Here is an 18,317-nt window from a genome sequence, read left to right as displayed (position 1 = left end):
TACAAATGACATTTAGGATGATGAATTGTCTGGTATTCTGGAGGGCCCTTGTTAAAAATGTTGTATCTCCAGAGGTTACTCTAGCAGAGAAATATCTTCAGAGAATTAATAGGAAGTATGGATGGACTGAATGAACTCTGAAATGTCTAGTCCCAAGAATTACTACAGCTTAACACAACATAATTGGAAGGTTGGATATAGTTTTTATTAAGAAACCTGTGAGTTCCAAGTAAATGTCATTTAGAACAGCTTAACAGGTCTGGTTTCTGGGCAAAATTAGGAAGACTGAAAGTCAGCAACTGATCTTCCCTTTACTTACTACAGTGGTATCTCAGGTTACATACGCTTCAGGTTACATACGCTTCAGGTTACAGACTCTGCTAACCCAGAAATAGTACCTCGGGTTAAGAACTTTGCTTCAGGATGAGAACAGAAATTGCGCCGCCGCGGCGCGGCAGCAGCGGGAGGCCCCATTAGCTAAAGTGGTGCTTCAGGTTAAGAACAGTTTCAGGTTAAGAACAGACCTCCAGAATGAATTATGTTCTTAACCTGAGGTACCACTGTATAGTAAATGAGTTAATAAATACCATTTACTATTCTTGTTTAAGGTGTTGCAGTATGCATGCATGCAACATTCTCATTGTTAAAACCGTGTTTATGGAAGACAATCTTACTCGGCTACGCCAAAGAAGAAGAAAGAAGAAGCATGCAACATTGTTAGGGGAAACTCTATTGAATTTCAGTTTACAAATGACAAGCTTCCTCCACTATATCCACAAAGCCAACAAAGCAACGTTGAAATGTCTAGCTATCCTTTTGTTGTGAAACTCTCAGGGGTCAAAATCTGTATTGTACAGTATGGGTGGAGAACAAAGTGGTGCCCAGATGTTGTTGGATTACAACTTCCACCATCTCTGGCCATTGGCCAGCAAGGCTAGGGCTGAAGGGAGCTGGAGTCAAGGCTAACCAAAGGCAACCAAAATGATCCAAGGGATGGAACAACTCCCCTATGAGGAACGGTTGAAACACTGGGATCAGGGGATTAGATTAGAGAAAAGAGAAGTAAGAGGAGACATGTTAGAGGTGCATAACATCTATACATCCTATGGAGAAAGTGGACAGAGAGAGGTTTTTCTTCACTTCTCGTAACGCTAGAACTCAGGAACATCCAATGAAGTTGTTTATTCAGGACAAACAAATGGAAGTAATTCTTCACACTGTGCAGATTTAAACTGTGGAACTCACTTCCACAGGAGACAGTGATGGCCATTAACTTGAATGGCTTTAAAAGAGGATTAGACAAATTCATGGCGGTTACTTCCACTGTCAGCGGCAGTATGCTTCTGAATAACAGTTGCAGAGTGCTGTTGTGTTCAGGTGCTGCCTGTATGTTTCCCACAGGCATCTGTTTGGCCACTAGAACAGAATGTTCAACTAGGCCTCATCCAATAGGATATTCCAATGTTCTTATGAGTCGAACAACATCTGGAGGGCTACAGGTTTGCCACCACTGCATTTGCTAAAATCAAGTCAGGTTTATACCTGTCTAATACCTCAAGCAAGTGACAGGAAGCTCTAGGAGCTACTGAATCCCAGGTCTGCTTCCTTGTGAAGAGAGAACACTGGAGGCATGGTGCTTTTGTAATATCTGTTTATCTACAAATGTACAAGCTGAGCATGGAAGAAAAGCAAACATCCAGACAGACAATTCCAAGTTCTCCAAAAGCAAACAGCATACCACTCCCAGGCAGGCCTCTTTCATAGGTCGCATTCCAGTTGCAAATTCTTTTTCTCCAGCCGCCAGCTAAGCAAATGGAGTGTGCTAAAGATAGGAGCCACCATATGTGAAAAGCTATTAGGCTAGCACCTTCAGCTAGTTCGAAAGACATGAAGTAGTTATCACCGTCCTTTATCAACCAATCAAGCAATGATCTTCTCTTCACTTAACATGACACACACAAAAATCTGCCATAACATCCTTTGACATTGGTTTTTGTGGGTTTTGTGTGGACAAAATATGAGAGATAATAATAATAATAATAATAATAATAATAATAATTAATAATAATAAATAATAATAATAATAATAATAATAATAATAATAATAATGATCCAAACCTGATATATACCAGTTCTGCCTGCAATTGATGGAAATAATAGATTTTCAAATGTTGTGGTGCCACTGATTACAGTGGATGCTCGGGTTGCGAATGTGATCCATGCGAGATGCATGTCTGCAACCCGCAGTGTCCGTAGCGGCGCATCTGCACATGTACAGGTTGCAACTCGGCACTTCTGTGCATGCGCAAAGCGCGATTTAGCACTTCTGTGCATGTGCAACCACCGAAACCCAGAAGTAACCCATTCCGGTACTTCCGGGTTTCGGCGGTCCACAACCCGACAAAACGCAACCAGAAGAAGAAGAAGAAGAAGAGGAGGAGTAGCAGTTTGGATTTAAAATCCCGCCTTTCACTCCCTTTAAGGAGTCTCAAAGCGGCTAACATTCTCCTTTCCCTTCCTCCCCCACAACAAACACTCTGTGAGGTGAGTGGGGCTGAGAGACTTCAAAGAAGTGTGACTAGCCCAAGGTCACCCAGCAGCTGCATGTGGAGGAGCGGGGAATTGAACCCGGTTCCCCAGATTACGAGACTACTGCTCTTAACCACTAAACCACACTGGCTCTGTAACCTGAGGTATAACTGTACAGAACACCAGGCTGATCCTGTCTTTTGATTTCACAGCAAAATACTCCTTCTGCTGTGGCTGTACAAACCAATACGGGAGAGAGATGTTTTGTTTGTTGTAGCTGAGATGAAGGCATCTGGTTGTGCTGCTCCTGTACTGAACACCTCTCCAGTTGCGACTGGTGCCCATTGGGCAGAAAGGAGGACTAGCAGGAGGTGGAGCCAGAGGCTATGACAGGCTGAGCTAACTAATGCCACTTTTGTCTTCCTCCTCCTCCTCCTTGTTGCGTTCCACATACCATTAATCTTAAAGACAAGAACCCAAATAATTATGGGAACTGCAGTTTAGTCAGGGTGCTGGAGACTGCTGCTCTGTGAGGAGGTAAACTGCAATCCCCATGATTCTTTGGGGGAAATGCATGGTTTGTAGCACCCTGAGGAGAAGGAGGAAGTTGCCTCATGGTAGTTTTGGCCCCCGCTCCCTGATTGGTTGAAAGAAGAAGACAGGCAGATGGGCAAGGGGCAGATTGATGGCAGGCTGAGGTTGGTGAAGCTGTACCTCTTTAGTCCTAATGGAGCAGCCTCCGCTTTCCTAGAAAACATCCCAAAGTCCTGTGGATCCTGCTGCACAAAATCTTTGTTGGATTGCAGAAGGGTACCTGTTCTCAGTGGCAGCCTGCCCCATTTCGCTGCCTGAGGTGAAACAGGAAGGAGCCGCCCTGCGCCCCTGCCAAAGCCTTGCTTACCTGGGTTGTGTGGCGGCGACTTCCGGGTTCCAGTGAGATCCCTGCAAGTTCTCTTGGGGCTCCCACAATATCTCACCAGAACCTGGAAGCGGGGGTAGATTTTGATAATATGCTGCCTTGGTCAAGGTCAAAAATGGGAACTTCTCAGTTATGGACCTTCTCAATTTTGCGTCCCTTCCGCTCAGCATCCTGTGCATGGGAACCTCTTTGTTGTTTAGTCGTGTCCAACTCTTCGTGACCCAGTGGACCAGAGCATGCCAGGCACTTCTGTCTTCCACTGCCTCCTGCAGTTTGGTCAAACTCATGCTCGTAGCTTCAAGAACACTGTCCAACCATCTCGTCCTCTGTCGTCCCCTTCTCCTTGTGCCCTCCATCTTTTCCAACATCAGGGTCTTTTCCAGGGAGTCTTCTCTTCTCATGAGGTGGCCAAAGTATTGGAGTCTCAGCTTCAGGATCTGTCCTTCCAGTGAGCACTCAGGGCTGATTTCCTGAAGAATGGACAGGTTTGATCTTCTTGCAGTCCATGGGACTCTCAAGAGTCTCCTCCAGCACCAGAATTCAAAAGCATCAATTCTTCGGCAATCAGCCTTCTTTATGGCCCAGCTCTCACTTCCATACATCACTACTGGGAAAACCATAGCTTTAACATGGGAACCTCTAGCACGGCCCTAAATCCTGCGTTGCTGCCACAGCTTCTCCCTTCAGTAGGGGCACCCATGGCAGCTGCCCTTGGATTCTGGCTGCCTGAGGCGGCTGCTCTAGTCTGCCTCATGGCCGGGAGGGCCCTGCTTGTTCTCAGGAGGCCAGGTGAATTACGTATGTATCTGCTAAACGGGAAAGTGGGGAGGGGTCTTTAAAAAACCCAAAACGTGTCTGGAAGGAAATGGAAAGCAGAGCCTTCGCATCTCACATATCTATGCGGAGGGAGCCTCTACCCCACCCGCTCCAGAAAGATGCGAAGGGAAGCGACCGCGGCCAAAGGTGAAGGAATTCAATGGGGAGTCTTTATTCTAAATAGGGAGAGAGCTGGCTGCCGATTGGGCGGCGGGGGCCTCTCCCCTCCCAGGGGCGGGCCAGCAGCAGCCACGCCCCTCGGGCTCTTGCGAGCCGCTTCTCCGGCGGAGCGCAGTGCTGGCCGGGTGGCTTGTAGAGCGAGGCGGGCGGTGATTCGGTGTCGCTCCGGCTGCCCGGCGCTTCTCAGCCTCGTTCCTTCGGGGAAAGCCAGACGGGATCCCGCCCGCGCAGGTCAGTGAGCCGGCGTCCCCTCCGCGGTCTCCCTTTCTGGATTGCACGCGCGCCCTCCCTAACCCTCCTCGGCTCCAGATTTCCCCCACCTTCTTCTGCTCAGAGAGGCTTTTGAATGGTGTCCTGCCATCGGAGCAGCCTTCCCGTCCCGGAGATCTCCCGGGACAGCCTGGCATTTCCGCAGCGTCCCTCCGCCGAACGCAAAAGGACGAGGCGATCCCCCCGGATCCGAAACAGATTTGCCTCGGAAAGAAGCCTCGCTAGAACTTGCGTGTTTCTAAGGAACTAGTCGTCCAGGATTGCAGCCGAGCAACCCGGTTCTGGGTCGGTTTGCTTGGAAAGCCTTCCACGTGGCTTACTCCCAAGTAAACATACAAAAGAACGCAGCCTTTAGGTACAGGAACCGGCCTTTTAGTTTGCTTCAAAAAGGGGGACGGGGGGGGGGGGCGAGGAGCGAAGGAATTAGATTAGTTTCTTTCTCGCTTTTTTTTTTAAAGGGATGGTTTTCTTGCCTGGTGGAACGGTTTGGATTTCTTTAAGTTTTGCAGGGCAACCCTAGGCATGCCTACTCAGAAATAAGTGCCAGTGAGTTCGGCAGGACTTGCTCTCAAGAAAGCGTGTCTAGGATTGCAGCCTCAGTGACTCCTTTAACTGCCTGCCCCCCAAAACACCCGCCATCCCCATTCATTATTGACCCAGGTTGCAGGAACATCACCTGTCGGTGGAGAACCAACCTGTGCTACAGAGGAGCAAAGCTCTTCAATGTTACATACAATTTGCCCTCTGGCTGGTGTCTAGAGGGCAAAGAGTTTCCGGCAGGTATTTTTGTTCCCATTCTGCATCCTCTCCAGATTAGAGAGTTTTGCAAAAATGCACTTCTCTCCCCCTCACACCTGCACACTGTTGCAGACACACACAAAGCGGGTGATAGGAAGAGGGAAATATCTGATTTGCACAACGTGAATAGCCTCCTGCAAAACGAATTATCTATCACAGTGGAGAAAAAGATTGGGCAGTGCATCTAAATATATCTATTTCAAAATGCAATCTGGAGATTTAGAGGTTCTCTTCCATTCAGATTAACCCAGGGATGGTTTTCCGAAGGTATTTCCATTGAGGGAGTGGGAGAAGAAGCAATGCTGTCTTTAAATAGTAGAGGGATCTGTTGCTGATCAATTTACAGCAGAATTTAACAGATGCTTACTGGGAGGTAAGGCCCACTGTGATCTGTGTGACCTTATTCTCCAGTAAATGTTTCTAGAATTAAGGACCCTTAAGGGCTGCAGAACAGATGAGTGTGCATAATCTAGTGACTTGCAGCCAGATGTGCGAATCGCCTCCATATTTGAAGAAGTGTGACCTGTGAAGGTTGTCTCGCTCACATGCATGTCACATGCGCTACAACTTGACACTGCAGTCATCAAGTCTTGGACATGGATGTGTGAAGTCCTTCTCAGACTGGCTTCATTGCTAATATTTTATGAGGTGACAGAGAAGGTTTCATATGGATGGAAGCAGAATAGAATATGGAGTTGGGGGAGATAATAACCATTGGCTTTTATTTGCAGTTGTCCTCTAATCATAATAAATGGCTGAATACTTCTGAAGCAGAATATTTGACAGACTTTAAAATAAGGGTTTTTTTTAAGCTGTTTGTTTTGCTTCTCACTTGGTCATCCTAAATAAATACATCTGGTCAGCATTTGTGTAACTGAGGAAAGTAAGATGTGAAAACATCTTTGGCTACCTGAAGTGGTCGATTTTGTTTTATTTAAATTTTCTCAATTGTTCTTTTGAAAGCCAATGTGATGCTTTGCTTAATATGAAAAGTTTTTTGTGTTCTACTGGCCATTACACTCAGTTTTGCTTTTTCTGAATAATTTAGAAAAAGTCAATTTAGAGATTGGCACCTATCCCTTATTGAAATAACATTGTCAAGCAATATTTACAACTAAATACAGTTTACTCAAAATTATTTATTAGGTTTTCCACACTCTGCCATTAAAAATATTTCTCATTTATGCTCAAATTGCTATTGAGATATATTAGTGTGTACATAGGGCCATGGTGAGTGGGGGGCACTAATTAAATTCTGCAAGTTGTAATGAACTTTGAGAAAGTTTGACTTCAGCCCTAGAGAATGAAATTGTCTCTGCTATTCGCACTGCACTGAAAAAAAACAATTTTTTTCTATTGTAGTAAAAATAACTCTGCTTCTCCATTGTAGATTTACTGGATTTATATTTTGGGTCCAAATTTGCCATTTCCTTAAAACCCTCCATTCTGGCAAACCTAAGCCAATAATTAATGCGCAGCCTCTGGATTTTACATCTGAAACAAGTTATTCTTGTTTCCAGCCTCAAAATGTAGGCTTGAGAAAGAGCTGGAACTGACAAAAGCAAACTTTTAAAAGTTGATCAAAATACTCTTTCCATTTCAGAAATATAGCCAGTACAGTACCTTAGTCCACTAATGAAGTTGCAAAATTGTTTTCACTATTTTAAAAAATATTGTCCTGCTGCAATTTCAAAACAGCCTTTGGTCTTCTTGACCACTGAGCACTGGAAACTGCAACTTCCCCTGAAAGAAAGAAAGAGAGATCTGTAGGTATTTTTTAAAAGTCTAGCATGTTTGAATGGAATTCCACCCAGAGGCCATATTTTAGACAGCAGTATGCAGAGAGCACTGATTTAATTTTCTGATGTTCAGTTTTTAACTAATCCCAAGAACAAAGAGAAGAGAATTTGTGAAGCAGATGTCACAGTGCTATTTGCATTTGTGATCATAAGGATTGTGTCCTAGTGATAAAGCAATAAAACTGCCAGCACATTTGCAAAGCTAAGCAGGCCCCGGTATGGTTTCAAATTTGGATGGGGGACCGCATGTTGAGATTCCAGCATTGCAGGTGGTTGGACCTTGATCTAATAGAAATGCCTGCAAAAAAATTAATTAAAAGAAGCACCAGGTGTCCCACACTCTGTCACATAGATGTGTGTTCATGGGCAACAGCCCTTCTCCCATTAGAGCTGCAGACCCCCCCCTACCCAAGAGATTTGGATAAACTACACCGTTGCCCTTGGGGCTCCACATTCTCACTGAGAAGTACCACCATTGGCCCCCACAAAGAGTAGCAATGTAAAACAACAAAGGTGATGGTATCCTTGAATAGATCTGTGGGCAGGTGCCTAGCAAATTTACAGCAAGACACACCCCATCACTCTTCTGAGTTGCAGCGGAACCCAACAGTTCTGCTACAGCTCAGCAATAACCAGCCTAGTAGACCTGCCAGAGAACTGGGTAGAGAGATGGAATCGGTGGCCTCTGCCCTTTCTTTGTTCTCATAGTGCCTGGTTTGACCATCAGTCAACATGCTCTATCAGCATCTCATGCTCCAGCTGCTCACTCTCGGCCGGGAGCTGCTGGACGAAAGCCATTATGCTCTCGTCCTTCAGCTTGTACTAAAGGCTCGATTGGTTACGTTTTCACTTCTGCAAGCTCTTGCTGAAATGTGGTTGTTGCGTGTCACAGATGATGGGAGCTGCAGACCAACAACATCTGGAGGACCACAGAGTCCCCATTTCTGTTGTACTGTATGCCGAATATGGTTTTTCTATACATCTAAAATAAAAAAAGTAGGGTTGCATCCAGCGAAGCCCATTCTGTTCACGCAGGGACTTCTGCTTGTCCAATGGGACTTCCTTTCTTGATGCCCCCCAGAAACTGTTCCTAGAGTTCCCCTTACCCTTTGGAGCAGATTTCAGGTGGTGCAGGAATGTGTAGAGAAAATGAGAGGAAGTCCCATTGCACAGGTGAAATTCTTTGTGCTAATGGGGCAACCTTGTCACATTTGCACTGAATGGGTTGTATTCAGCATACAGCAGTTCTTCAAATAATTTAGGTTATTGTGGGGGGGGGGGGCTGTAATTAGCTGCAGTTCTCTGCTGAGGGTATAAGGAGAGAAACATGGGCTGCCTCTGTATAATGCCCTGATCTAGTAGCTGCTCACAGTGAAATTCTGAAAGCGTGCTATATCCGCCGCTCTTCAACTGGAATAAATTAACAGTTTTATGCCGAGTGATGCTGTTACTTTTTCCTTTTGCTCCCTCACTTCCTCTCCGACTTTTATTTGCATTCCAGGGCCAGTGTGCTTTTTCGCTGGAGGATTCTGTAGGCATTGTTGTCTCAGCTGTGATTGAGGACCGCTGCACTGCATGCAATTTTGGGAAGGAATAATCAAATGCTGTGCAGCATGTGAAAAGTGTTTGTTAAAGGAGCTCCTAGGGCAATGGGAGAGGATTGGAACAGAAGTGGAATCATTTATATTTGTCTCATTTGAAGACAATGCCGCACATTCAGCCTCTCCAGAAATTTTGTTTTCACAGACAGAAGTAGGATCGGTGGAGAGCACGTGGAGAGGAGGGGATGGTTGTCCTCTGGCATCTGGGACGAAGATTGTGTGTGAGCTTCAAAGCTCACATGCATGTGTACAACTTTCCATCATATGAAATCTGGTTTCCGTGATTAAATTTTAATATGTCATCAACTTGGAACGATAAAAGACAGGGTGTGGCTGGCTTCCGTTATCTTGTTTTGGCACCAAATACCAGTGTGATAAATATAATTATCAATACATTTTGGTATTAATGGTGTACGGTATTCTGCAGTAGTCTTGTTGCATTCAATAGCTTCCTTTATTACATTCTGGCTGATTTCAAGGTTGAGTGGTTCAGAGTTAGAATAAGAAAAAAAGCAACACAATAAGAGATTCAAATCCAGCCCTGGAGAATTGTTTATCTACTCAATCAAAGTATGCTTAAAAGATGGGAAATAGAAACATCCAGAGATTCTGCCAGATTCTTGTCTTTCTCACGGAAAGAATCTTTCTGAAAGCAGATCTACTTCTTGCTGTATGTATCCAGAACGGGCCTTATCTGTGGTGGCTCCCCATTTGTGGAATGCTCTCCCCAAGGAGGTGCAGCTGGCTTCTTCATTATACACCTTTAGGCACCCAGTGAAAACGGATGAAGGGCAGTATACAAATTTAACAAATAATAATAAATAAATCAACAAATAAATAAATTGGTGTGTGTGTGTCTAGAAGACTATATTACTATTACAGTTAATGTATTAATCACATTCTAAACCAGTGTTTAGACACAAATACATTTAAAGCAATATTTGAAGTGGATACTTGTGGGGCCTGTCAAAACAAAATCATCATCAACTGTTTCTGAAAAGTGCAGATAGTGAGTGCCTGCTGTATGTATCTCGACAGAAATGTTATTCCACAGAACAAGGGAAGAAACACTAATAGCCCTGTTCTGAGATGCTGCAGGCTTCTGAGATCTTCGGAACTTGCAAGAGTAGCTCTCCCACAGAGCTCACGCATCTACTGGGCATATATGGGATAAGGTGACCTCTAAAGTAACCTGGTCTCAAGCTGTACAGGACTTAAATGTTAGTAGCAACACCTTGAACTTCGTCCAGTAGCAAATTGGAAGCCAGTTCAAATCATGCAAGCAAAGTGTTACGTGCCGGCAATGGTGTTCCCCACAAGCAACCAATCTGCCTTGTTTGGTACTGGCCACAGCCTCCAGATCAACTCCGAGAGTAGCCCCACAGATAGCGCATTGCCGTGACACAGCTGTGAGGTTACTGATAAATGAGCAACTGTGGTCTAGTTCAGTGTTTCCCAACCTTGTGCCTCCAGATGTTTTTGGCCTACAACTCCCATCATCCCTAGCTAGCAAGACCAGTGGTCAGGGATGATGGGAGTTGTAGGCCAAAAACATCTGGAGGCACAAGGTTGGGAAACACTGGTCTAGTTGTCCCAATCCAATAATGGCTGTAGGTGACATACCTGGCGAAAGGCCAGGAGTGCCTTTGAGGCAGTGGCGTAGCGTGGGGGTGCAGGGGGGGCCGGGCGCAACATCTGGGGGTTAGGGTTAGGGGGCGCAAATCCACGGGTTAGGGGGTGCAAATTACTTGCCTTGCCCCGGGTGCTGACAACCCACGCTATGCCACTGCTTTGAGGACACCTGTTCCACCCATGATAGAGGAAACTGCTATGAGTCAAAGGTCTGCCTTGCTCTGCAGGTCATTCCATATAATATCACAGCAAAATAAAATTGTTTGTCTATCTGCCAATCATATCACCAAAACAGGGAGAGATCCAAAGTTGGGCCCCCAAGGAACTTGCACTTTCGCCGCAAGTAGCCAAGGGACAAGCAGAACCTTCACTTCTGTTCTATAATAAATCTAGCACAACTGGTTAATTTGTTAGATGTCTACTGAATCTCTTGATTTTCACTGCAGCGTCTCTCCCAAATTCCCAAACTCAGTCACTGAAGATATCATGCCTAGTTTTAATTAGCTGGCACTTGATGTAAACATTTTATTCATGCCTGAGAAAGTTGTTCCGACTTTGTGGTTAGATTTGCGCCATTAGTTGCACCAAACCTCAAAAGTGAATCGTTTGGCAAGAGTGTGGCTGCTGTGGCTGTAGTTCAGACACCTTCCTGTTCAGCCAGGGCCATCTGGCACTCTTTGTGCGCATAGAGAGTGCACAGATTTCCAGCAACAGTAGACCGTCTGCTCCCGGTTATAGTACCCCAGCAATTTAAGAAAGAAACTATAAGCTAGTGTGTAAAGCCGACCTATCCAGATTGTGGGCCTTGCATCCATGAATTGTGATTTTGCTGTGTATTGATAGGGTTTTTTGGTTGCTCCAATTTGCTGCTCTTTTATTGGGTCTGTTCTGTGGTTATTGTATGGCTTGCTTTATCTGCAAAACATTCTTCTGATTTTTTGTTCTGCATGTTCTGCTCTTCAAACTTTGTAAGTTTATTGGAGAATACTTAGGCAGTGAGTGCCTGATAAATGGAATTAATATAATTAATTGCCTTCCGCCGCCACTGTGTGGCTGAGGGCCAAACAAGATAAGACACCATTCGTGCAATTAGCATGAATGATTGTATTGTGTGGCTGGCTGTTAAAAAACCATCAAAGTCTAGATCAGAAACGGGAGGGAGTAGTAGTCTTAAATCTTTTGCCTTCCGTAGGGGTCCTAATCTCTCTCTGCCCCCTATGCTTCTTTGTACTGGGAGACAAGTTCCACTAGCATAAATAGGATACTTTCTCCCAATGCAAATACAGTCGTACCTCGGAATTTGAACGGAATCCATTCCAGAAGTCCGTTCAACTTCCAAAATTTTCAGAAACCAAGGCTGCAGGAGCCATGGAAGTCGGGTTGGACATTCGGGTTCCAAGGAACGTTCGCAAACCAGAACACTCACTTGTGGCGTTCAGGAGCCAAAACGTTTCAACTCACAAGGCATTCATGATCCAAGCTACAACTGTAGCAGGTGTGGGGAGTGGTGTGGATCAGAGCAGAGGAAAAGAGTTAAAAGTGCACACCATCAGTGTCCTGATGTACACTAGACTCCCCATGCAAGCTCTTAATTTTTTTTTTAAGCCATTAACACAATTACTAATTGCAATGGTCCCTGCCTTATTTTGCCCCAGATTCTCAACTTAAACCACGTCTGGCAGGTTAGTGAGCACGGTTTCAAAAAACAGCTAAAGAGTTGTCCTGCTAAAAACTCACATTGGATTTGGTTCTTGGAACTAAGCCATCTGAGTTGTTGTATTAGCAGCTAGCAAGCACCAACTGAGCAGCTTTATAACCATCCTTATTGCCCTAGTCCTTCCTCAAGGGAGAGAAACTTTGAGCTGCCAGATGTCCATTGACCCTTCTGGTCTGGGCCTTGACCTGAAACCAATGCCACCTCTGTTACTGAGGATGATGTGGGAAGTCTTTAAAGCTGATTGACGGGACCACTTGGGATGAACTGGGGTCCCCAAATCTGCAGGGGTGATAATGGGGTCTTCCTCATCTGAGGTCTCAATTCTGGTGCACTGTAGCACATCTGTTGCATGAAAAAGTTGTCTGGAATGGTCCCAAATTGTTGTTTTGTTAGCAACAAGAATTATGCCTTTATCTGAGTTGGACCATTGGTCCAATCAGCTCAGTGCTGTCTACCCTACCTGGGTGATATTGAGCTCAGGTTTACTCAGACTAGACGCACTGAAATTAATGAAACATAACTTAGGGCCAGTAATTTCCATAGGTCAACTAAGTTTTGCTCAGAATAGAATACCATCTACTGGGTATTGAACCTAGGGCATTCTTCACAGAAAGCTCATGCTCCATCACTGAGTTACAGCCCTTCCACTAAAAGATTTTGTTTTAAAAATATCTGTCCCATCATTTATCATTGCTGATCTTAGGGCTGTTTACATCATAAAAAAGACTAGAGCAACTAAAAGTAATTAAAAATTCAAAGGATACTGCAAAAGATTGTGTAGGCTTGTTTCACATAAAAGCCTGGGGGAACATATACATTTTAAGTTGGCACCACAATGAATATACTGTTGATGCTGACTTTTATGTCCAAAGAGAAGGTATTCCACAGCTGGAGGGACACCACTAAGAAGGCCCGTTTGTGCATTCCTGCTAACCATACCATTTCTGGTAGCAGAACATTTAGAAGGACCCCTTCTGAAGATCTTAATACCCAACAAGTTGATGTCAGGATGGTGCTCCTTCAAGTCTGTGGGTCCCAAGTTCTTTGCTTCTCTGCCTTTGTTCTAATCTGTCAAGCCCCAGAACTGCAAATGAAGCCTCTGCAGCTGAATTTTCATGGAGGTTGGCAGAATAAAATAGAGTAATAGAATCAAGATTTACACAGAGAAGAACCACAGGCAATAAAAATGTAAGGGAATTTATAACACTGTGCAACCAAGGTTATCTGAAAGAACACTCAATTTACTGCAGTATGTAGAGCTGAAATTGATGTGATCCTATCAGTAGCTTACATCAGAACTCTTCTGAGACTGACTCTTAAATGCCATTCACCCTCTCCAGTTCTGCTAAGAATGGACTCATCTGCATTGTTTTGAAGCCATTTGCTCCACTCTTCTTTAATAAATAGACAGGTGTTCAGGGAATGATTTTAATGATTTACTATAAAGTGGATATATAATGAGCTGTGAAGGTTTTTACTCAAAAGACAAAAGAGGAGACAAATTAAAAAAGAGAAGGAAAGTAGGAATTGGATACTGTAGCAGGGCCATTCCTATGCTAAATGGCTCCCCAAGTGAGGAGCATTTTGGTGAACATGCATGCACACACATCTTCCATCTGTTCAACTCTCATATCCCTTGTTTTTGTTATATCGCCATGCATGATTTATCCCGTTAATACAGTACACAGTTAATTTGCTTCCAAGGATCTGATCACAGTCATCTTGCCATTTGTTGATTGGACACTGGTGTTGTACATATTTTTTTTAATCAATGCAAGCCAAACAGATCATTGTACCAATTGTATGACTATTTATACTATTTGTTTCAGCAGTTGAGTGGATAATTACAAAACCAGTAACAGGCCTGGGGTCTAGCTTGCTTGGAGGCAAGATAACAAACACATGAACCAAAGGCAGGAGGCACTCTAATGTCCTGGCTGGAGTCAACAGCACCAACCAGTGGCCTGTGGTAAACCAGCAAGCGGGCCCCAAGCATAAGAGAACTCCTCTGCCTTGTGGTTTTCACCAACTGGTATTCAAAAACATTATTGTCTCTGGTTCTGGAGACAGAACATAGCCATCATAAAGGTAAAGGTACCCCTGACCGTTAGGTCCAGTCGCAGACAATTCTGGGGTTGCACACTCATCTCGCTCTATGGGCTGAGGGAGCTGACATTAGTCCACAGACAGCTTCTGGGTCATGTGGCCAGCATGACTAAGCCACTTCTGGCGAACCAGAGCAGCAGATGGAAACGCCGTTTATCTTCCCGCTGGAGTGGTACCTATTTATCTACTAGCACTTGACGTGCTTTCGAACTGCTAGATTGGCAGGAGAAGGGACCGAACAATGGGAGCTCACCCCATCACGGAGATTCGAACTGCCAACCTTCCGATTGGCAAGCCCTAGGCTCAGTGGTTTAGACCACAGCACTACCCACATCCCTATAACCATCATAGCTAGTAGCTTTTAGTAGACTTCTCCATGAATTTGTCCAATTCTATTTTAAAGCCATCCATCCAAGTTGGTGGTCACCACTGCTTCTTGTGGGAGCAAGTTCCATAGTTTAACTATGCTCTGTGTGGGAAAAATGACTTTCTTTTATCTGTCCTGAATCTTTTCACATACAGCTTTATTGGAGGTCAATGACTTCTAGAGTTACGGCTCGTCACATGGGGCAGTGGTCAGCAGTTTCTGACAGCACACAAGCTGGCTTTCACATCCAAACCAACTCACACTCCTTTTCTTTAAGGAGATGCACATTCAAATATATAGTCCGACACACAGTCTAAGGCAATTCATTGTGTGCAATGTGCAGCTAGACCTGGATTTGGGCATTTACGTTTATTAAAACCATACTATTAAGCTTAGGATAATATGTCTACCATACAGATGAGAAATTTGATGCCATTGCTTCCTTTTTTGCTAAACTAGGCATTTATAAGGCGCATAGACAAGGCGACAGAGAAATTAAATCACGGTCTACAAATTGGGTATAAATTATTTACCGTAGCTGAAGTTTTAAAGATGCCTGAAGCTATTTATAGTATTGTCAAGGCCCTTACCTTTAGATTACTATTGCAATATAGCGGTTATTTTATGCACACTCTTGCAGAGATCTAGTGGCAAATTCTTTAGCTCTCTTAGAAATTGTCTTCTGAGGCATCTTTTAATCCGTCAGAAGAGAAATGGTGCTTGGAGAGACTTGTTTGCATGTCTTGAAGATCATTTATCTCTTCTGGCTTTTCCCACAGACAGAAGAGCTGCTGGCATCTTGAAGAAGCTTCTTAATTAGGTCAGAGCAGTGGCAGCTAACCTGTGGCCCTCTGGCTCCTTCTGGGCTCCAGCACCCATGAGCCACAGCCAGCATGACCCATAGTCTGGAATGGAAGGAGTTCTAGTCCAAGAACAGCTGGAGGGCCAAAGGTTAGCCACCCCTGTGTTAGAGGAACCAACAAGAAATAAAGAGTGATAAATGAGAATATCAAAGTAGAGTATTATCGGTAGTAATGTTGGCACATATTTATGGAATCACCAGATTGTTTTAACCTCATTTCATTTTATCCCACCCTCCATGGTTTTCAGGGTCAGTTTCTGAGGCTCCAAAATTGGAGTGGATTCCAAACAGACTTCTGCTAGCGCAATGGGGCTTCGTTTCCTCCTCCACCCCCTTGCAGTTCCCCGTATGCCCCCAAAATATGCTTCAGAAAGACCCCGGTAAAAATCCCACTGTGCAATCAGAAGTTCTTTCCACTCACACATGGACAGTGTTGGATACAATGATATAGTTATGGAAGACCTAACCACACAAAAAACCTAAACTTGTGCAAAACAGTTCTGAGTTCGGCAAAAGGCTAATTGATGGGTTGGTTTCAAGAGATACCAAAGTCTGCAATGCCCAGATTTCTGTACTTGGGAGATTACTAGCAGCACTTAAGTAGAAAGTATGTATTTAAAATCTTACATGCCAAGCTTTCTGTTACCACTTGCCTCTAAGAAGAATCAAAATGTGAAGTTGAAGTTATTCCCTTGCTCAATATTCTAGAATTGCATCAAATAAGAAATGAACTTTTAAGTCTAATTTATCCTCTCCCCCTTTTCTTTCTTACAGCAACAAAGGATAACACCGTCCAGATTTATTCTGACCTAAGAAGTGAAGGATAACAGCCATCACTGGGTAGCTCAATATGCCAGCTTTCTTCTGGAAGGTTACCTTTGAATGTTAGGTCTCCTCCATTTGTTTTACAACACGCACAAATAAAATGTCGGAACTCCACCCTACCTCTGGATTAATATCAAATATGGAAAATGGGACTTTTCTGGAGCTGTATCCCACCTCTCTCTCGACATCCATGGATTCATCTTCCGGACACATGTCTAATGTCTATGTCTATGTTTCGATATTCCTCAGCCTCTTGGCATTTCTTCTTTTGCTATTAATCATTGCACTTCAGAGGCTGAAGAACATAATCTCTTCCAGTTCTTCCTACCCAGAATACACCAGCGATGCTGGGAGTTCCTTCACTAACCTAGAAGTCTGTAGTATTTCTTCCCAGCGGTCTGCTTTTTCAAATCTTTCCTCCTGAAAAGGAATGAAAGAGAATGCATTGGGGGATGGAACAACTTTGTCTAACTCTTGGGGGGAAGTTATGCATGCAGTATTTTCTTTGGAGGACTAATAGTCATAAAAGAGGTGACTTTTAATTTTCACTTTGGTTTTTCTTTCCCTTTTTAGCCTGCATTTTCCCTCTTTATTAATGACATTTTTCATCTCTGAGCAGTGAAATGGATGATGGTATCCCGCCTGATCATGGCCTCCTGCCTGTATTAGTGTTGTAGCATTTCCCCAACCCATTTAAACTGGGTCTTCAAACTTAACAATGGGAAGATTCTGCTTCCTGCGCTTTGTCACCTATGGTTTTATCAACTCAAAGCTTCAGGACTTTAACTTCCTCAGAAACACCATGATATCATACAGGATATCATTAGATCTCTGAAAGTTATTTATCTCACCACTGAAAGAGTCTGTTGTGCCGTAGTTCTAGAATTTAGAGCAACTTTAAGGCAACAAAGCTTAATTTAATTTAACAATTTAATTCAAAATTTTGTCGCTGAGGTCTCTTGTATGTTTTCCTGTATACAGTCGCCGTGTTGTCTGATGTGCTTGTTTTATTTTAGCCAAATGATTATAATAAATATGTGGGCTCATTCCATTTCACACTAAAACCGCATTTGGTTGAGTTGCAGATTTGCATGAGGACTTTGAATTGGAAGAATTGGGCTGTGTCCAAAGTAGATCTAACTAAGAAATGTGTGAGCGGGAACCAGACAGTGGCGATTTCCCACCTGCAGGTTGCTTTAAGGGAGTACGCCATGCCCCCTGGCCGACCAGATTGGTCGGCCTAGGGTGTGACGTGCCAGGGACTCCCTATGATGTGGGGGCTAGCCACACCCCCACACAAGGGGCGGGTTTGCGTCCGGCCCGCAACTCCATTTCCCCAGAGAAGGGAATTGGCTTTATCAGCACAAGGATTTCCACTTGTGCTATGAGACTCGCCCACTTCACCTCATCCATACACCCCCTAAATCTGTTCTGGGGGATCTTCCAAGCCTCCAGCGCAGATTTGGGTAGGGTGCAGGGCACAGACAGAGGGACCAAGCTGTGCTTTGAAGGCCTCGGTGAGCTCAACACCTTTGAGGTCATTGGTTCTGTTGGTCAACTGCTGTTATCATTAAAAAGTGTCTTCAAATGCCCAGTCCAAATCTACCCTCTTTTAACTTAAGCCTGTTAGCTCTAACCTTGCTATGTGGCAGCCCTTCAGAGAAATAAAAAGTGTTATCATGTCTCTGTTCCTTTAAATGTTCCTCATTGGACTTGTTTTCCATATCTCTGACCATCTTCATTACCTTTCTCTGAACTTCTTTCCGGTTTGTCTGTATGCTTCTCAAAGTGTGGTGCCCGAAAGTGGACACAGTGTTCCAGCTGAAGCTGGCCTAGCACAGAATAAAGTGGAACTATTACTTACTGTGACAAACTATTCTAAGAGTTCCCTGGGGA

General features: G+C 44.2%; 1 protein-coding gene across 2 annotated transcripts; it reads left to right on the top strand.

Moving 5' to 3' along the window:
* The first annotated feature begins 4,545 nt into the window (after positions 1-4,545).
* On the top strand, positions 4,546-18,251 carry SERTM1 (serine rich and transmembrane domain containing 1). Of its 2 annotated transcripts, XM_083737594.1 has the most exons (3): positions 4,546-4,675; positions 15,845-15,976; positions 16,371-18,251. In XM_083737594.1, the coding sequence occupies exon 3, from the start codon at positions 16,522-16,524 to the stop codon at positions 16,843-16,845; it is 324 nt and encodes a 107-aa protein (XP_083593720.1). In that variant the 5' UTR covers positions 4,546-4,675; positions 15,845-15,976; positions 16,371-16,521; the 3' UTR covers positions 16,846-18,251. The 2 variants fall into 2 exon arrangements, with proteins under 2 accessions (XP_083593720.1, XP_083593719.1); XM_083737593.1 differs by lacking the exon at positions 15,845-15,976 and having other exon boundaries at positions 4,552-4,675.
* Positions 18,252-18,317: the final 66 nt, after the last annotated feature.

This window comes from Podarcis gaigeae (genome assembly GCF_964106915.1).
Source record: "Podarcis gaigeae genome assembly, chromosome: 4".
NCBI lineage: Eukaryota > Metazoa > Chordata > Lepidosauria > Squamata > Lacertidae > Podarcis > Podarcis gaigeae.
This window is presented reverse-complemented; position numbering and strand designations above follow the sequence as displayed.

Coding starts and splice junctions, on each gene's coding strand:
- SERTM1 (XM_083737594.1), top strand. CDS start 16,522: ATGTCGGAACTCCACCCTACCTCTGGATTAATATCAAATATGGAAAAT.